At 41.4% G+C, this 18628-nt stretch overlaps 1 protein-coding gene across 1 annotated transcript in view; it reads left to right on the top strand.

Moving 5' to 3' along the window:
- Positions 1–2717: 2717 nt before the first annotated feature.
- Positions 2718–18628, top strand: part of IRF4 (interferon regulatory factor 4) — a 22873-nt gene continuing 6962 nt past the window's right edge. The window contains exons 1-7 of the mRNA XM_072603662.1: positions 2718–2789; positions 4762–5093; positions 6395–6581; positions 8116–8204; positions 9005–9146; positions 12189–12296; positions 15084–15437. Coding sequence (XP_072459763.1) covers positions 4857–5093; positions 6395–6581; positions 8116–8204; positions 9005–9146; positions 12189–12296; positions 15084–15437 — 1117 coding nt within the window. The 5' untranslated portion in view covers positions 2718–2789; positions 4762–4856. The remainder of the gene's footprint in view (positions 2790–4761; positions 5094–6394; positions 6582–8115; positions 8205–9004; positions 9147–12188; positions 12297–15083; positions 15438–18628) is intronic.

The following is an 18628-nucleotide window of genomic DNA, read 5'->3' as shown; positions in this document are numbered from 1 at the left end:
TTTAAATATAAAATTCTTGGGCATTCAAAACCCTTCATACCTTTTTGTCCCCTGCATTTCCATCTTTGTACACCCCACCTCACCAAGTACTCTATGATCCAATGGCACTTGTAGTTCCTCAAACAAGACAGTCTACCTCTAGGCTCCAGTAATTTTCTCTGGCTGTTCACCATGTATGAAATATTCTCCCTATTTATCTCTGCCTCAACTTCCCTGACTTCCTTTAAGTCCTAGCTTAAATCCCACCTTCTAAAGGAAGCTTTTCCTGATCCCCCTAAATGCTAGTGCCTTCCCTTTGTTGATTATTTCTAATTTATCCTGTATGTAGCTTGTTTGTATATAGTCATTTGGATGTTTTTCCCCCATCAGATAGTGAACTACTTAAGATCAGGGACTGTCTTTTACCATTCTTTTTATCTCCAACACTTCTGACACATAATAAATTAATAATAAATAATAAATGTTAATGAATTAACTTCGTTTGATTTGTTTCCATTTAGAAATTATGAAGAGGTCAATAGATTCAACTACCAAAATATTTTATACCAAGCCATTTATTACAAAATTTAAAAATTATCTTTATTTTGAAAGCTGGATGAAATTGAAAATGAATAAGCCAGAAGATGGCGTTGAAGATTAACCATGTTATTTTTAAACAAGGTGCACTTGTGCTGTTTGAAAAGCTTTCCTTCAATGACTGTTGTTTTGTACTTTTGAAAGTGGAGGATGTGGATGTGTGAGGGAAATGATGAAACTGACTAAACCTGTGCAGAGAGGACACGTGTAGGAAAGGCTGAAACCCTCTAAGAATGATTTTTGCCCCAAATCCTCTCCTTCCTCCCCCTCTGTCACTTTATCAGTATTTTAACAAAAAGGAACTTAACTGATTTAAAAATAATGAAGACTAAAATCCAAATGACCATAAAGATTTTTTTTGAACAAAGATGTTATTTCACAGTCTTTGGCAAGTTTTATTATTTTTATTTTTGTTAGACACCTCTGCTAGGGAACAATCTTTTTATGAGATGAAAACTGGTTTTCAAGTGGGAATTGGAGTCTGGGGACAACAGAATACTTGGATAACTTATTCCCTTTCTTCTCTGTAATTTAGACTGGGGGGGGCAGTTTGATATATACAAATACCCTCAAGCCACCTTAATCATAGTTACAATAGGGCATGGACATTTGACTTGGTGTATCTACTGTATGAAAGGCAAACTCAAATAGTGGACAGAGGGATGGCTTTGTAGAAGACCTGAGATGAAATCCTGCCTGGGCTTCTTCCCAGCCATGTGACCCCCTAGGGCAAGTCCCTAAAAAGTTCTAGTGCCCCAGGCCACTGTGTAAGAATAAGTTACAAAGCAATTGCCAGCCTGTATCAGTGAAAAGAGTCTCTACAGGGATGAAATCACAAGTCCAAACCAAATAACAAACAGAAAGTGTATGTGTCTCGCGCACACACACACAAACACACACACACACGCACACACAGAACTACACTACTGATACAAAGTAGTATCAATTTAAACTTAAAGGTTTTGGATTTTTGTTTTTGGGGGGTTTTTTTGATCATGCTGCTTCCTTATTTCCACAAATAGGTAGATTTCTTGGTGTCACTTAGAGGCTGCTGCGATTTCTTCTTTCTTCTTCTTCTCCTTCTTCTTCTTCTTCTCCTTCTTCTTCTTCTCCTTCTTCTTCTCCTTCTTCTTCTTCTTCTTCTCCTTCTTCTTCTTCTTCTTCTCCTTCTTCTTCTCCTTCTTCTCCTTCTTCTCCTTCTTCTCCTTCTTCTTCTTCTTCTTCTTCTTCTTCTTCTTCTCCTCCTTCTCCTTCTCCTCCTCCTCCTCCTCCTCCTCCTCCTCCTCCTCCTCCTCCTCCTCCTCCTCCTCCTCCTCCTCTCCTCCTCCTTCTCCTCCTCCTCCTCCTCTTCTTCTTCTTCTTCTTCTTCTTCTTCTTCTTCTTCTTCTTCTTCTTCTTCTTCTTCTTCTTCTTCTTCTCCTTCTTCTCCTTCTTTTCCTCCTCCTCCTCTTCTTCTCCTCCTCCTTCTTCCTCTCCCTTTTCTTCTTCTTTTCATCTTAATAGCTCTATCTAGGACTTCTAAAGCAAATCCTGGGCACCGTGGTTAATTCCTCGCTTCCCTCCTTTTATTGTTAGGGCTCCAGCGCTAAACTGTGGGGTGGGCAAGGGAAAGAGGCCAATGCTCTAGAGTCCACTGCTAGACGTAAACTCTCCCAGGCTGCTGTCCGCAGTGCCCTTGAGGTCCAAGGAGTTTTCCTCGGCTGGTAGGGAGACTCGGTGGCTAGGACGCAGGTTCATTCTTTCCCCTGCAAGCGTTATACGAATCTGGGTCTCCTTTTTCTCTCCTCCCACTCTCCTCCTTTCCTTCTTTCTTCTCCTCCTTCTCCCCCTTTTCCCCTTTTCTCCTTTTCCTTTCCCTCTTCTCTTCTGCCTCCTCCTACCCTCCACAATTTGTGCTTCCGCACAAAAAGAAGTCAATTCAGTCTCCCCGCCCGATCCCCGTTATTAAAATAACAGAAATTCAAGTAACGGAGCCTCGATCCCCGCCCTGGGAAGCCGCGCCCCCTTCCCGCCTCCCTCCCAGTCTCCGCCCTCAATCCACCCCTCTCTACCGCAGCCGTCCTGATCCCCTTCCCGCCCCCTCCTGTCCCCGCCCCTAGCAGGGTTTTCACGCTTCATATAAAGTTCCTCTTTTTCCCCCTCAGGGTTGTAGTTTCACCACTTTTAGCTTTGGGACCCAACACCAGCCCTCTCTTCGGAGGCTGGGGACAGAGGTAAGAGCGGCTGCTCCCGGGAGCCTCTGCCAAGGTGGGAGGAAAGTCCTAGGCAAGGGGTCTAAGGAAGCTTATGTGAAAGAGGGGGTATCCCTGGGAGCCTCGGCTGGGAGGAAGTGAGCAGGGCTACCCCGAAATTCTCAAGCACTTTTTCAGAACTGAATAGGTCACATGCAGGTGATGGATGGTTAGCACTGAACCACTGTCACTTTGGACTGTTGGTGGAAGAACTCTGTAGGGTCCCTGCATGCTGAGTGAGGATTCGGGACAGAAATTCACGTGTGTGTATGGGAGAGGAGAGGAGAGGAGAGAGAGACAAGAGGAGAAGAGAGGAGAGGAAAGGAGAGGAGAGGAGAGGAGAAGAGAGGAGAGGAGAGGAGAGATATAGAGACAGGGAGAGATAAGAGACAGGGAGTAACGGAGAAAAAGAGAGGGGGGAGAGAGAGAGAGAGAGAAAGAAAGCAGGAATCACTACAGTTTTTCCTAGTAGCTACCAGGGATGGAAGGGAACAAGCGTCTCCTATGTGGCAGGCACCATGCTTAGCGTTTTACAAATATTATTTTGGGATGCTATATGACTGACATCACGAGGATGGTTGAAATCTGTAGGCTGTCAGAGGCTGTAGGCTGTATTTTCCCGCGGGGAAATACAGAGTGTCCCCAGAGTTTTGGTGCTTTGTTAAACTGTAAACCAAGACTTTGGGAAGACCCTGTATAAGTCCCCTGGCGCTCCTCTGGCCACTTTGCTAAAGCTTCACGTGGTGGCTTCTAACGAGGGAGGAGGCGGAGGGCAGGGGGCGGGAATGTGGTGAAGCAAACCGTAGTAGTTATTGGTGAGATCTCTATAGTTTAATCTTTGAGTAAAGGAGAAAAAAAGGGACAGAATTTGAATTGAGTTGCGGAGTGTCCCTGAGCTGCCTTTTCTGGCGCAGTCCATAGGTCCTCCGACAGTGGGGCTCTCACGTTGCTAGCTGTGGATCCGAAGTCTGGGAGCACTCTTAGAAAGCTGCTGTTACTTCTTCACTAGAGACAGGAGTGGGCTTAGATGAGATCCTTGAATTGACACTGTGCCTCCATCCTCTCCTTTCTTTTCTCGGGGCTACAGGGACCAAGGTGGGATCTGGAAACCCTGTGCGTCCCTTGTAAAGTTACCTCAGCTCTTGACTTTCACATTACTCTCGTATCCCACCAACTCTTCATCTTCTATCTTTTTCCAATTAAATAAGTTTCCTGACTCTGTCATCTTTAGTCTCTGGGTCCTGATCTTTTCCTTGTAGTACGGTAGGCATGTTTATCTTGGGAAGAATGGAGAGTTGACTATGGGGTAAGGAGAGCGGGAGTGTAGAGGGAGAAGACATCTCTAAAGGGAGGGTTCACTTTTTACCTGGAAACACAGTGAGGCCAGGATCAGGAAGAGTTTCCTTTAGCCCCCATAGCTAAGCGTGCTGGGGGAACGGCTCCCACAAGAAGTATTCCCAACTGATGTGGCAAATAAAAAGTCCCCACGCTCACGTGGGAGGGCATAGCAGGCTTGGGGAGCCGTGCAAAGTGTAAATAAAAGTGTAAAAGGAGGGTATTGGGTGTGTTGGAAGTGGGCTTAGGTAGGTCATAACTGATAAGAAGATGATGCCTTCCAGATGAGGAAACTCGGGCTTCTGATGAGGGAATTGGTGGGGAAGGGAGAGAGATAGCCAGCAAGCGGAGCTCAGAGGAGGCTGATCTACGATCCCTAGGAGTGAGCACCCAGGACTTTGGAAGTCTCATGTCCGGAGGTGAATAGTGTGCTCCACACCGTCTCAATTGGGAGAGTTGGAGTCCTTACTGAACCAGAAGCCTCGTTTCTCTCTTGACTGAGGGGTTCTCGGGAGGGAGCAAGAGTGGGGCTGAAGAGGCTTCGTCGGTGCCTCTGAGCTCCCACTGCCGGCAGCGAGTGATGGGGCCGGGGGCCGGTTTCCTTATCCCCTCTCTTTAGTTCTGGGCCGGAGCGTTTGCGAGAGGCACAGAGGCAGCGGCAGAGGCGGCAGCAGCGGCCTCGGCAGCAGCACCAGCAGACCCGGCACGCGGGGCATGAACTTGGAGGGAGGCGGCGGCAGCGGCGGCGGCGGCGGCAGCGGTAGCGAGTGCGGGATGAGTTCTGTGAGTTGTGGAAACGGCAAACTCCGCCAGTGGCTCATTGACCAGATTGACAGCGGCAAGTACCCGGGCCTCGTGTGGGAGAATGAGGAGAAGAGCATCTTCCGCATCCCCTGGAAACACGCCGGCAAGCAGGACTACAACCGCGAGGAGGATGCTGCCCTCTTCAAGGTCACTAACGCTTGGGGGGCCAGGAGGACAGCTGAAAGAGGGGATGGGGGGGGTGCTTTGAGATCCTGACCTGGGGAAATGCCTTGTCCCCAGGTGAGGGAGGAAGGGGAGAGGGGAGGAGGAAAGCTTGCTCTCTCATCCATCCCAGGTCTTGCAAAATAACCCTCCCCCAATTACTGTTTGCAGTAGCAGGCGGAGGAGGCAGGGGCGGTGGTTGGGGTTGTGGGGCTGTTAGGGGAGGACCCGGGAAATGGGTAGATGTCTGTGGGATCGGAACCCTTAGGTACAGTCCCGGTGGAGACCACATGAGAAAACGAAAAGCTGGTAGCTTTCTGAGGTGTTTTGCACAAATGAGGGGCCAAGTCACAAGCCCAGAGAGTGCTAGGTGAGCAATATCTAGAAAGTCGTGCTGTTAGCCCAGATAGGGAGATCTCCTTCCCTAGGCAGAGGGGGCTGAAGGGCTTAGGTTTAGGACATAAGATTCTTGTTGTCCCTCTGCTTCCGTACCTCTTTCTGTTTCTGTCAGTCTCCGTATCTCTATTTGAGTCTTTCTATCCCTGTGTATGTTTCTTAGTCTGCAGACAAAACTTGTTCCATTCCAGAGCAGGTTTTACTTTGATCTAATGAGAAAGTAGTCTTGCCACGTGTGATGTTACAAAAGCAAAGGAGAGAGTCTTTTCTTAGATTTCAGATTCCTAAGAGTTTCGACAGTCCTTCAGAATGTATTCCTTCTCGTCCTGCTTCTTTCCTTCCCCCCTCCTACCCTACCCCCCAAAGGTGGTCGGAGATGAAAAAAAGTTGGATTTTCAGTCAGACGATCCAGGTTCCCACTTGGGAAACAATATTACTACCTTTGTGACACTGGACAAATAAAATCACTTATGACTTTAGTTTCCTCCTATGGGAAATGAAGCCTCAGTTTCCTTATCTGGAGGGGATGATCTTTGGGGCCTCATTCAGATATAAACCTCTGATTCTAAGATAATGAAGCTGATTATTTGAGTAGATAACCACAGCCTTGGCAAAATCCCCAAGTTCTATGAGCTTTTTTCCTCCATTTTTGAGTCATTTTGACACCTGACTGTCCAGTCTGTCAGTCAATCAGTTATTCCTCTTCCTCTGACCATTTCTTTTGAGCTCAACAATGATTTTTCTCAAAGGAAATAATGCGCAGAAATACTGCACAGTTGTTATTTTATTGGTAAAGCATAATTTTTTCTGTAAATTGATTCCTCTGTGCAGTTTTTTTTAAATGGCCATCATTTTAACTTTACATTTTCCTTCTTAACTTTTCCTCCCAGGCTTGGGCACTCTTTAAAGGGAAGTTCAGGGAAGGCATTGACAAACCAGACCCTCCAACCTGGAAGACAAGGTTGCGCTGTGCCCTCAACAAAAGTAATGACTTTGAAGAGTTGGTTGACAGAAGCCAGTTGGATATCTCAGATCCATATAAAGTTTACAGAATTGTTCCTGAAGGGGCCAAAAAAGGTAGGGAATTTCCTTGCTGTTGTTATTTTAAAAATCAAATCTCATTTTCTTGCATTATAATTTGTTAACAGTGGAAAACCATTCCATGCTTTAATTCTATTTTGTCCCAAATTTTTTCTGTCTTCTTACAAACTTCCAGTCAGGTTGAGAACTCATAAAGGTTCAGCCTCATTCTTTGAAACACTGATTCGAGTTTTCTCTAGTATTCATGTGTGTACATTTCTCAGATTCTACCTCCAGTTTAGGATTTTATCACAACTTTCCCCCCTAACCACTCCCCCAAGCCTCCCTGCTTCCAAATGTCCCTATTATGATGAAGGGCATCTCCATTCTCCAGGCCAGCCAAGCTCTTAGCCTCAGTATCATCTTCATCCTTGATTCTTCACCCTCTGTTATACCCTTCCCTTCATCGGTAACCTGTTGCCAAGTTCTGCTGATTTTACCTTCCTCATATCTCTCTTCTGCCTCATCCTTTCTTCTGGCACCACCACTACCTGGTACAGGCCCTCATCACCTCATGCTTTCCCTATTGCTGTAGTCTTTTGGTTGATATCCCTGACTTGTCTCTGCCCCCTTGGGTCCATCTTCTACTCAGCTGTCTAACTGATCTTCATCCAGTACACCTCCCTAATGACTTCCTATCACCTCAGAGATCAACTATAAAATATTTTATTTAACATTCAAAACCCTTCATAATCTGCCCCCTCTTGCTTTTCTAACCTTCTTACTTCTTATTCAGCCCCATATACTCTGTGATCTAGTAAACCCTGACCTCCTTACTGATTCGCAAATTAAATATTCCATCTCCAAACTCCAGAAATTATCCCATGCCTGGAATCATCACCCTCCTTATGTCTGGCTGCCTTCAAGTCCTAGCTAAAACTACCCCCTTCTGTGGGAAGTCTTTCCTGATCCCCTTTAATGGTAGTGCTTTGCCTTTACTGATTATTTGTCGTGTACATATCTTGTTTGTATGTAATTGATTGCATGTTGTCTCGACTATTAGACTGTGAGTTCCTCAAAAGTAGGCATTACCTTTTACCTTTCTTTGTATCCCTAGTGTTTAGTATAGTGCCTAGCACATAGTAGGCAACCAAAGCTTATTGACTGACTGTTTGACATCACTCACTGAGAGGTATATATATTACAGATCCCCTGCTACTTTTTCTTTGATCAGTCAGTGAATTACTCTAGTAATGTCATACGTCACATTTCTGGCCATAAATAATCACTGAACACTGGGGACTTTGGTTATTTCCAAGAGCCTTTAGTGACTAACTAAAAGGTTAAACTTAAGTCTATTTGCTCTTATGAATATTCTGTCCATCAATCCTTATAAGAATCATTTTCTCATTCAAAGTAAAACCTATAAACATTACTGGCAAATATCTTGTTTGATATACTTTCTGGACTGGATATTTTCTGAGGCCCCTTTTCACTCTGAGATACTGTCATTCCAAATTTATTTTTTAACCTTAAGTTGTGTTATTGTTATTAATGCTGTACTATTTCCTCTTTACTTACATATAAATAGGAGCTAAACAGTTGGGCTTGGAGGATCCCCAGATAATTATGAACCACTCTTTTGCAATGCCTACTCCCTACCCATCACTACAAACTCAGGTGAGCTGATGAATCTTATGAGAGTAAGTAATAACAAAACAGCTAGTAAATTCAGTTTTAAAAAAATCAAGCTCATTGTTTATATGGTAAGAACAAAGAAAAAATCTAATAATTTTTTATCTTTGAAAAAAATTTTAAATTTTCAAATGGTTTGTTGGTGCATCATCGGTTTAACTAATGATGGGTTTCATAATGTTATGTTTGATGAGAGTAGGGAAGAGAAAGAGACAAAGACAGAATGAGAGACATAGACAGACTGAGATTGAGATTGTGATAGGGAAAAAGGGAGAGAGAGAGAGAGAAGAATAAGGAAAGATGAAGGAAAAGAATAACTTTTTTTCCCCAATTGATTCTAAAATCTTCTGGGAAATAGGCCTTTTGTTGAAATTTATAACTTGGGAAGAAGTACTTTATCATGTGAAACCACAGGGCAGCTGATCCTAGCTAGTTTTTTCTAAAGTGAATTACAGCTCTGTTTGATTGAATCTGGTGGGTGAAGGGAGATAGTTTTCCCTGTGGTATTTTTGGTGCCAGAGTTTAACCATATGATTAAGCTTTGCATAAATCAATATTTTGCCACAGTGCCTTGATTGTATTTTTTTTAAGTATTCTTTAACTTGTCAGTAACATGAACAACTCATTCTAAACTTTTTTCCCCTGACGATAGAATCATCCTTGGTCACCTGCCAAATGAGTGAATCCATAGGAAGTCCAGGAGTATACAAGGGGAAACTGTCCCCTATCAATATGATGATCTGGGATGAGTTCCCCAAATCCCCTATTGTATTTCTTCTGAACAGGTTCCAAACTATATGATGTCCCATGACCGTAATTGGAGAGATTTTGTTCCAGAGCAGCCTCACCCAGAAATCTCCTATCAGTGTGCAACTGTCCCTTTTGGACCTCGAAGTCACCATTGGCAGGGCCCTGCTTGTGAGAATGGTAAGAATTTCAGTCCTGGTTTCCTTATCCACAGTTTGTGCTTTTGGTCCACTGTTACTGAACTCACTGATAATGAGACCACAGTTAAAAAAATCACTGCTGACCTAGTGTTGTCTATCAGTGACAAAGAGCTTCCCCTTTCTGAGAACACTGTAAAGAAAGACTGCCATGAGCAAATGCAGAGGCAAGACAATTTGCTGGACTAATGAATATCTCTTTACTCCATACTTATTAACTGAACGATTCTTTGTCTCTTCCTTGTCTTTACTGGGGTTAAAGCAAAAGGCTATTGATCTTCTGGTGCTGGTGCTAAGTTAATGTATTAATATTATCGTATAATCAAGTGATGCTGAATCTTATCCTAACGAGAAGCCATAATGTGTCTGATATAATAGATTTCTTGTGTTCTGAATTTTATTCCCAGCCCTGTGATGTGGGCCAAGAACTTCATCATCCTTTCCCATCTAAGGATTGGTGAGATAGTGAAGCAGTTTTGCCCTCGGTGGATAGAATGCCAGGCTTACCAGCCCAGACACTTACTAGCTGTGTGACCTTGGGCAAGTCACTTCACCCTATTTATTTCAATTTCTTCATCTGTAAAATGAACTGGAAGAAGCAAATGGCGAGCCATTCCAATATCTTTGCCAAGAAAACCCCAAATGGGATCATGAAAAGTTGAATACGACTGAACAACAGAAAGGTTTTCCTTATTTTTAAAATATGAATTATAGCAGCTATTGAAACACAATACATTGAAGTGGATAGAGGGTTGGCTTTGGAAAGCCAGGAAGATTTGGGTTCAAGTCTCATGTCTGACATTAATAAGTTGTGTGACCCTGGGCAAGTCACTATACTTATCAATATCTTAGGAAACTCTCTAAGAATATTAGTTATAGATGAGTTGCTGATATGTATCAATGAAGGGAGCTTTCACACAAGAGTTCCCTATACTGATGAAATGGCAGGTGTGAATCAAAAAAAAAAAAAAAAAGCAGCTGTCGCCTCTATCCTACCTTTGATTCAATTTACTCTTCACATTAATGTCTCTGTTGTGACCTGAGTCTCTCTAAAAAAAAAAAAGGTGATGTGTAGGACTATAGCATTGTAGAATTTAAAGGAAACTTCAAGGTCTTAAACCTCTTATTTTAATCATGGGGAGTCAAGAGAGGAGAAATGACTTGTCTGAGGTGACACAGATTGCTAGAATTTCCATTCCTGCTTTCTAACCCAAACTCGGTGTTCTTTCCACTACACCTCATTGTCTAGACAGGAAATATTTTATCCTTGATATTCAAGTGGATTTGTAATCTCATCACTTTGAAGTTTCCTCCAACTCCATGGTTATCCCAGAATTTTGCCACAGGGTGTGCACCTTACTGAAACTTTTATAAAATGCATCTGTCAAATGCACTTAACCATTTTTTTGTGTTAGACTCCTGCTGAAGCATACATGGACCCCTTCTCAAAATAATGCTTTTAAATCCATAAAAAATATGTGTGGTTGTAAAGAAAACCAATTATGTTAGAATATAGTTACTTATATAGGTACAGTATACTTATATAGAAATATATAGACACTATATAGAAATAAATTCATAATTTTAAATCTAAATAGATTTCAAAACCCCACACAAATAAGTTCAATGGATTCCATGTTGAGAACCCTTATTTTATAAAATCATAAAAATAATTTATGTAATGCAAAATTAAAACATACACAGCACTATTAAGTTTCAGAGTGGTTTGATTGCATTTAGATTGGACCAGGCTATAACCCTTAAGGAGATTTTCCCCAATACTGAAATGAAATTTCAGAAGAGATATTGGCTCAACATAGCAAAAGCAACATAAGCATGATATAAGACACAGGAAATTCTTAATGTAGTATTACAGGGACTAGTTTGTATAATATGCTAGAGAATGCTAGGACTTTTAAAAGCCTGTTCTTTGGGTAGAAGTACTGAGAGAACACTTACTAATTTGCCTCTTTTGCATATTTTGGGACCATTTACTCCTATTTATTCAACATATATTACATCCTGTATATGTTCAATCAATCAATAAGTTGACAAGTATTTTTTTGAGCACCTACTATGTGTGTGGCACCATGCTAGACACTAGGGATGCAAAGACAAAGAATTCAACAATCTTTAGTCTCAAAGAGCATTCAACTTTATGCTATTAATAAAATATATCATTATTTGATATATGCTTTGTATCTTGTATCCATAGCATTCTGTATTCATTTATTTTAATTATTCAGAGACAATTTCCAAGAAAATCATCTTGCCATATTTATTCTTCCCATTTTTGAGGTGAATAAACTAAGATTAGAACAATATTCCTGAGCCCCAGGTCAGTGTGCAATGGAACTGGATCTATTAGATTGAGAGCCATAAGTATTAATTATGAGACTGTGGTTGTAATTACAGGATGTCCCAAAAGTCTTAGAGAAGTTTAAAGCCTTAATAATTTAAAACTGCACTAAGACTTTTGGGATACCCTGTATGTAACAGACAAATCTCTGAAGGAAAAATAAGATGAAGCAAATAGAAAGGAATGTCCATTGCAAAGTCTTTCTTTATTAAAAGAGACCAAGGTTGTTCTTCTCCTTGCTCAGCTCCCCCAAACTCACAAAAACCGCGTTGTTTTTTTTTTAAAAAGGAAACAGTATTTGAAAAGTTCCTACTCAGTTTTGTCAGAAAGTTCAAAGAAAGTGCAGAAAATTCTTTGGCTCCAGGACCCACATGGCAGAACTTTGGTCTCTTTTGCTTCTTCTCCCTGTACCTCAGTTTCTCACGGACAAAGATTTCAACCAGCTACCTCAGACACTTGTCTCACGGAGCTAACATGGGATACAGTTAGCTTCGGCTTCTTGAGTTCTTGCCCTGTAAGGTCCACCATAATAAGCTCTGTATAAGGTCTCCAGTTTATTTTATTTTGTGGATTGGTAAGAATAGTAACATTGCTTCACAAAGATGCTGCCTCTTGTTGACTTTGACTGTCAGTAAAAAAATCATTTGTTTTTATTTGTAAATACAGGTTGCCAGGTGACGGGTACCTTCTATGCTTGCGCACCACCCGAGTCACAGACTCCTGGAATACCCATTGAGCCAAGCATAAGGTCTGCTGAAGCCCTAGCCCTCTCAGGTGAGTGTGCCGTTCTGTCTGTCTGTCTGTTGGTGTATGCCACAGAGAGAATGTGGTGTCTCACATTTGTGGATGAATTAGTGAGTGGACCTGTGGTGACTTGAACCTCTCAGAAAAAGAGGAGTAATCAATCGATAAACATCTATTAGAAGCCTGCTATGTGCTGGATGCCATACTAAATACTGGGGATACAAAAGGAGACAAAAAATATAGTCCCTGACCACGATCTAACAGGGAGACAACATGGAAAGAAATAAAAAGCAGCCTATGTACAGGATAAATAGGAATAATTAAGAGAGGGAAGACACTAGAATTAAGAAGAGTTGGGGAAGGCTTCCAGTAAAATAGGGGATTTTCATTGAGATTTTAGTTCCTTTAAGTAAAGGAAGCCAGAAAGCATAGAAATTCATTACAAATATGGTGCCTTCAAGAAACAGTGACTTGTTACAGCAGGAAAAGTGCAGGATGGGGCAGCTAGTACTGGCCTCTTTCCTCTTTTCCTGTTCATGTGTACACATGTATACATATGTAATATGTAATAGTTCAAGTTACGTTTTTAGCATATACATGTGTACATATTACATACATGTATATGCTAAAAACGAAACTTGAACTATTGGAAGGAAACAAAAAGCAACAAAATTTTATTAAATGAATCCCTTAGAAGACTCTTTCTATCTTCTTTCAGTGACCATTGTTTGAACTGAATTCTCTTTATTTTATTGCTGATGACTGCCTTGTCAGATAACAGTTGTAACTCATTTTGCAAACCTTAAAATACTGCAGAAATGTTAGCTATTCTTGTTAGTAATAAGAATGATATTTACAAGTTTCTCGTTTGATGATGCACAAATTTATTCCATAAAAACACATTGAGTGTCCACTGTAGCAGAGTTCAGTCGTAGTAGATGTTACTGTACCACTTGATTTCTGAGCAAGAGCTGACAATAAATGTTTGTTGACTGACTGGAGTAAATTTTAGCTTACAACTTTCATTGCAACAATTATCTTTGAATAATGATTGGATTTCTGAACCCCATTTTCCTTTATTTTAAGGAATATTTGTACAGAATAATTGTAGGTCAACCAAAGAAGTTGGGTAACTCCCTTGGATTGCATGGTGAAAGGATTTGATCTGTATGATCAATATTAACCTTTGATATTAGTCACCTTGAAACTATCCCCATTTTAAAACTGATGTTAGAGGCTGTGATATATTAGGGGCTGGGGGGAAGTTATTTTTCACAGTGGCTTTTGGATGCTTGATTTTCATTAATTGCAGTATCAGAGCTAAAACTGAAAAGACATTTGTCTTTGGTCTTTCGAGAAGTCACAGTGACTGAGACTGCCTTTTGAAAGGAGGTGTCATAGGGCTGTAAGAATTGTATATGAGAGCATCTGTGTTTTTAGAATTTTCATACTCTTTTCATGGGTACCCCAGTCTGCGTGGGTGCTAGAGGAGTAGGAAATAAACAGCTATTTATGTCATTGTGACCTTGTGATAGCTGACATCACTAAATGAAATGAAACCTACCCCAAGAGTCACCTCCAAAAGGCAACACCTCCTCTTTGCAAGTAGATACTTTGCCTGAGCCCTTGGTGTTGGAGTCTTTCTGCACAAACACACTGAGTGGCAAGATGAACCAGTTCTCTGGATGGGAGGAAAAAAGAAGTTTTTATGGGCTTCCTTTTTGGGAGGTTTCCTTGTCAAGATTGATTTGTCTTTTGATCCAATTCATTGAAAAATTGAAAAAATGTTCACCTTCCCCTCTTAAATACTCATGGCCCTGAATAGATAGCACAGGAGGATCTGAAACCTGTCCAGAGCCTTTGCTTAAGATTTTAAAGAACTCTAATTACTGCTATTTAGGATCTTTCCTAAATAGGTGAAATGAATACATCTGCATATCTCACCCTCTAAAATGTTAGAACACACAGTCTTAAGGACCGTTGTCAAAGATCAGTGGACAGTTAGATGGGATTTTAATTAAATTTGCTTCAATATTGCCTTCAAGAAACATTTTCTTTTTCATTGCTGGTTAGGCTGCAAAGCATTTGTGGGTATACGATATTTCCTTTCATTTTGACAAAATACCACTTTTGCAAAATCTTCCCTCTCCCCTTCCTTTCCTTTCCCTTTCTTTCCTTTTTCTTCTCTTCTCTTCTCTTTCCTTTACTTTTCCCTTTCTCTTCCCTCCCCTCTCATTCATTCCCTTCCTTCCTTTCACTTATTTTCACTTTTATTCAATGATTACCATCAGAATGTCTGCATATCCTCCTGTCTGGAATAAGATGTACTTTTAACCTGCCCTCTTTCATTCCCTTTTTCTTTCCTTTCATTTATTTTCACTTTTATCCAGTGAATCCCATAAGATCATTATCCAGTGATTCCCTATCACCATGTCTAGAACATGACATGGTACTTTTAGTCCCCTGATTCATGCCTACTCCAGTTTTTCCATGAAGCATGTCCTCAGATGCTGTAGCACCCCAAACTGAAGCAAGAATAAAGCATCAATGGACAGAGTACCAGAGACTGGGAAACACGATTCTTTTCATTGGTTGCAGCCTCTTTTCTTAAGTTTACAATTAACTCTCTTGTTTGAAAATAAATTCTTGATAATTAATACAAGACTTGATATTTTAGAAATATCAGCTCCACCATCAGCAGTATGAAAACAAGTTAAGTATCGTTTAGGAAGTTAAAATTTCAGTGTGATGTCTGATAGGATGGGCATAGAGTTCTCGTCTGTTGATGCTGACTGTGAAATAAATCTCTGTCTTCAGATTGCCGGCTGCACATCTGTTTGTATTATCGTGAGATACTGGTGAAGGAGATAACCACCTCAAGCCCTGAAGGCTGTAGGATATCTCATGGCCAGACCTATGATGCCAGTACCCTGGATCAGGTTCTCTTCCCCTATCCGGAGGATAATGTCCAAAGGAAAAACATAGAAAAATTGCTGAGCCATTTGGAGAGGGGAGTCATTCTCTGGATGGCACCTGATGGACTGTATGCTAAGAGACTTTGTCAAAGCAGGATCTACTGGGATGGACCTTTGGCATTATGCAGTGACCGTCCTAATAAGCTGGAAAGAGATCAGACCTGCAAACTTTTTGACACACAGCAGTTTTTATCAGGTAATGCACATACTTCTCTGGATGTCTGTCTGTCTGGCTTAGGAGGGAGGTGGCAATTAGAATGACTCGCTGACCTACACATAGTCCAAACATCTTTCCTATGTCAATTCTATACTTTGCCAAGGATCATCCAGGTTTTCTGGCTCACCTACCATCCCTGTTGTCCCACCAAACATTGTCTTGTACTCTGAGTTGGTATGGGTGAGGGAGATAGAAATCCGGATGAAATGCTTGATAGGATGGCCTTTTACATTCTGGTTTTCAACAAATAGTATCCCATGAATAGAAATTTAGGTGTTTTAGCAATATGTTCACTGAGAGCATATGTAATAATGTCTCAGACCTTTAAATTTCCTAGAAAAATTGTAAAGGTTAGAGTTAGAAGTATGTTATTAATAATGTAGCTCAGATGTGTCCTCTTTATGCAACTGCCTTTTGGCATATGGAAACTTGAAATGGGTCTATTGAATTTGATTAAAGAGGGACATTATTAGGTGTTAGTGCTTTGAGATATTTTTGTGATGCACACATTTATATGGCATGTGTTGATTATTTTGCAATATGCCTTTTGCTAGGTATCTTTGTTAGATTTGTCCTAATTTTTTGCTAATTTGCTAATTTTCACAATAACAACTGGTCCAATCTTTTGATGCTTATCTTAAGGAATTAATTTTGTGGTTTGGGGTTGCCACTTTTAGAGAGGAGAGGGAGTGGGAGAGGAAGAGGATAATAGCTGACCATTCCCTATTTCCTGCCCTTCACTTAGCCTTTAGTTCTGTGAATTCATCACTGTCTTCTGGGACCCCCTCCCCAGAAAGTCCTCTTCCATCTTTTCACGTATCCTTTGATCCTAGAGGTTCTTGTTACTGACTCAGAAGGTTAGGCAGATGCCAACAATGCCAAGTTGAGGTAGTCTAAGCCTTTGTAGAGTCTTTTAAATCCTATCCTCTCTCCTGAAAAAGTTACTATTTTGGTCCAGATCATTTTAGTTTGTACTCTTAATGTGAGGTTTATTTGAAATGAAAAAGTATATAGGTTAAGACAAGAATTAAACCTGTAATTTTGTTGATTTAGGGGACTCCTGGGTGAAGACACTTCCTTCATTAATGTTTGTTGACGCCTTATCTGCAGCTAATTGTCCTCAGAGCATTGAAAAGTTAAAGCAAATGCTCGGGGCCAGATAACCAGTATTTGTCAGAAGCACAACTAAAGTCTAGGTCTTCCTAGTGTCAAGACCAGTTCTCAATCAATCATTCAGTGCTGACTCTGGTAGATATAAAATGGCCATCTTACAGCTCCTGGAAACACTTGCAAAATATTCTTATAAAATTCACTCATTATTTTGTCTGCACTCATATTTTAAGCTAATTGAATTGGGGTTGGGGGAAGCATGGTCTATGTTTGGACCTGTTCCTTGCCAACCCAGGTACCTAGTCAGCCTACCAGGGAGTGACTTAAACAAGAGGGAGAGGAGGACTTTTCCCTAAGGAAGTAAAAAGGCAGGGGTACTTAATGGGTGATTCAGTGGATGGAGTACATTCAGGAAGTCTGGAGTTTGAATTCTGCCTCAGACTTACTAGCTGTGTGACTCTGAATAAGCAACTTCCCCTCACTGTGCCTCAGTTTCTTATTCTATAAGATAAGGAGATCAGTCTCAATGACTTTGAAAATTCTTCTCAGCCCTAAATCTTTGATCTTAGGTTGTTAGGGGCATCTTGGGCAATATTACAAAACTCTCTCTAGGCATAGACTTCAGTTGTTCAATACAATACAATAGTGTTCAGTTGAGTGGGCGCCATATGACACTGAAAGGGGAAGGACAGCAGCTAAGCCCATGTTTGTGGACTCTGCCTGCATTGGATTCAGTGTCAGGTTGGCCTCTCTAAAGGTAGAACCAGATTAAGGGGAAAGGACAGCAGAACTAGGGTCAGAGAGTCTGTGCCTTGTCCTCTCTGTGGACCAAGGGGAAAATCACTTAAGGCCTCAGTTCCTCCTCTTTAACAATGAGGGTATTGGACTGGGCCATCCTTCTGGATTCTTTCGGCTCTCAGGTTCTGCAGACATGGTGAGTGGGGCTGCGTAGGGTTGGAGATGGGAAGGAGCCAGAGAAGAATGTGTATGGTAAACTGGGCATGGCCAGGGTTGGGCTAACCACAGATACAGAGGCACTGCCTACTTTGGGTGAGGGAAATGAAGGATGTCACACAAGTAGGGGCTTTTGGCTCAAGAATCCTAAGAAATTCAAGAAAATCACTTCTGCCTTCCTGAGTTCCCCTTGAAGTATCGCTATGCATTTCCTTCCTGTTTTGAGCCTCAGCTGCGTGTTCTTAAGCCATAACTGCTCAGTACCTGAAAGACTGGTATAATCAAGCAGTGGACAAAAGAATTCCTGCAGAGCATGAATGGTCCAGTCTGGTCTTTAGACTGCTCCTCTCACATGCCCACAAGTTATTATTTAAGCCCATCACCAGAACTTTTAGCTTTGACCCAGTTGTGAATTGCTTAAAGCTGTAATACTTCCCTCTCAGGGCTGTTGTGAGAATCAAAGGAGATCACAGGAGGCAGAGCCTAGACTTGATATTGGAAGAAAGAGAGAGCTTAGAGGCCACCTAGTCTTAGAGGTCACCTAGTCTAAGAAGGCTCCCAGAAACCCCTTCATTTTGAAACTGAGGAAACTGAAGTCTAGGGAGGATGAAGAGTCTTGTCCAAGGTCATATAGGGAATAAATATTAGAGGCAACATTTGAATCTAGGTCCTTTGACTCCTGAACCACTGAATGCACTTTCCATTATCTAAAAAGTGCCTTGTTAACCTTAGAATGCTATATAAATATTAGCCATTATGATTATTTGTTGTTGTTCAGTCATTTCATTCATATCTGACTCTTTATGACCCCATGTGGAGTTTTCCTGGGAAAGATACTGGAATGGTTTGCCATTCTCTTCTTCAATTTGTTTTATTGATGAGGAAACTGAGGCAATCAGGGTTAAGTGACTTACCCAAGGTCACACAGCTAGTAAATGTCTGAGACCAGATTAGAGCTCAGGAAGATGAATCTTCTTGACTTCAGGTCCAGAATTCTATTTAATGTGCCATCTAGTTGTTGTTTTTTTCTCCTTCTTCCTCTTCTCATTATTAAATTATTGTTATTATTAGAGAACTGGGAGATTACCAGAACAGAAGTGAGACCA

The sequence above is a fragment of the Notamacropus eugenii genome, chromosome 4 (genome assembly GCF_028372415.1).
Source record: "Notamacropus eugenii isolate mMacEug1 chromosome 4, mMacEug1.pri_v2, whole genome shotgun sequence".
NCBI classification, from domain to species: domain Eukaryota; kingdom Metazoa; phylum Chordata; class Mammalia; order Diprotodontia; family Macropodidae; genus Notamacropus; species Notamacropus eugenii.
This window is presented reverse-complemented; position numbering and strand designations above follow the sequence as displayed.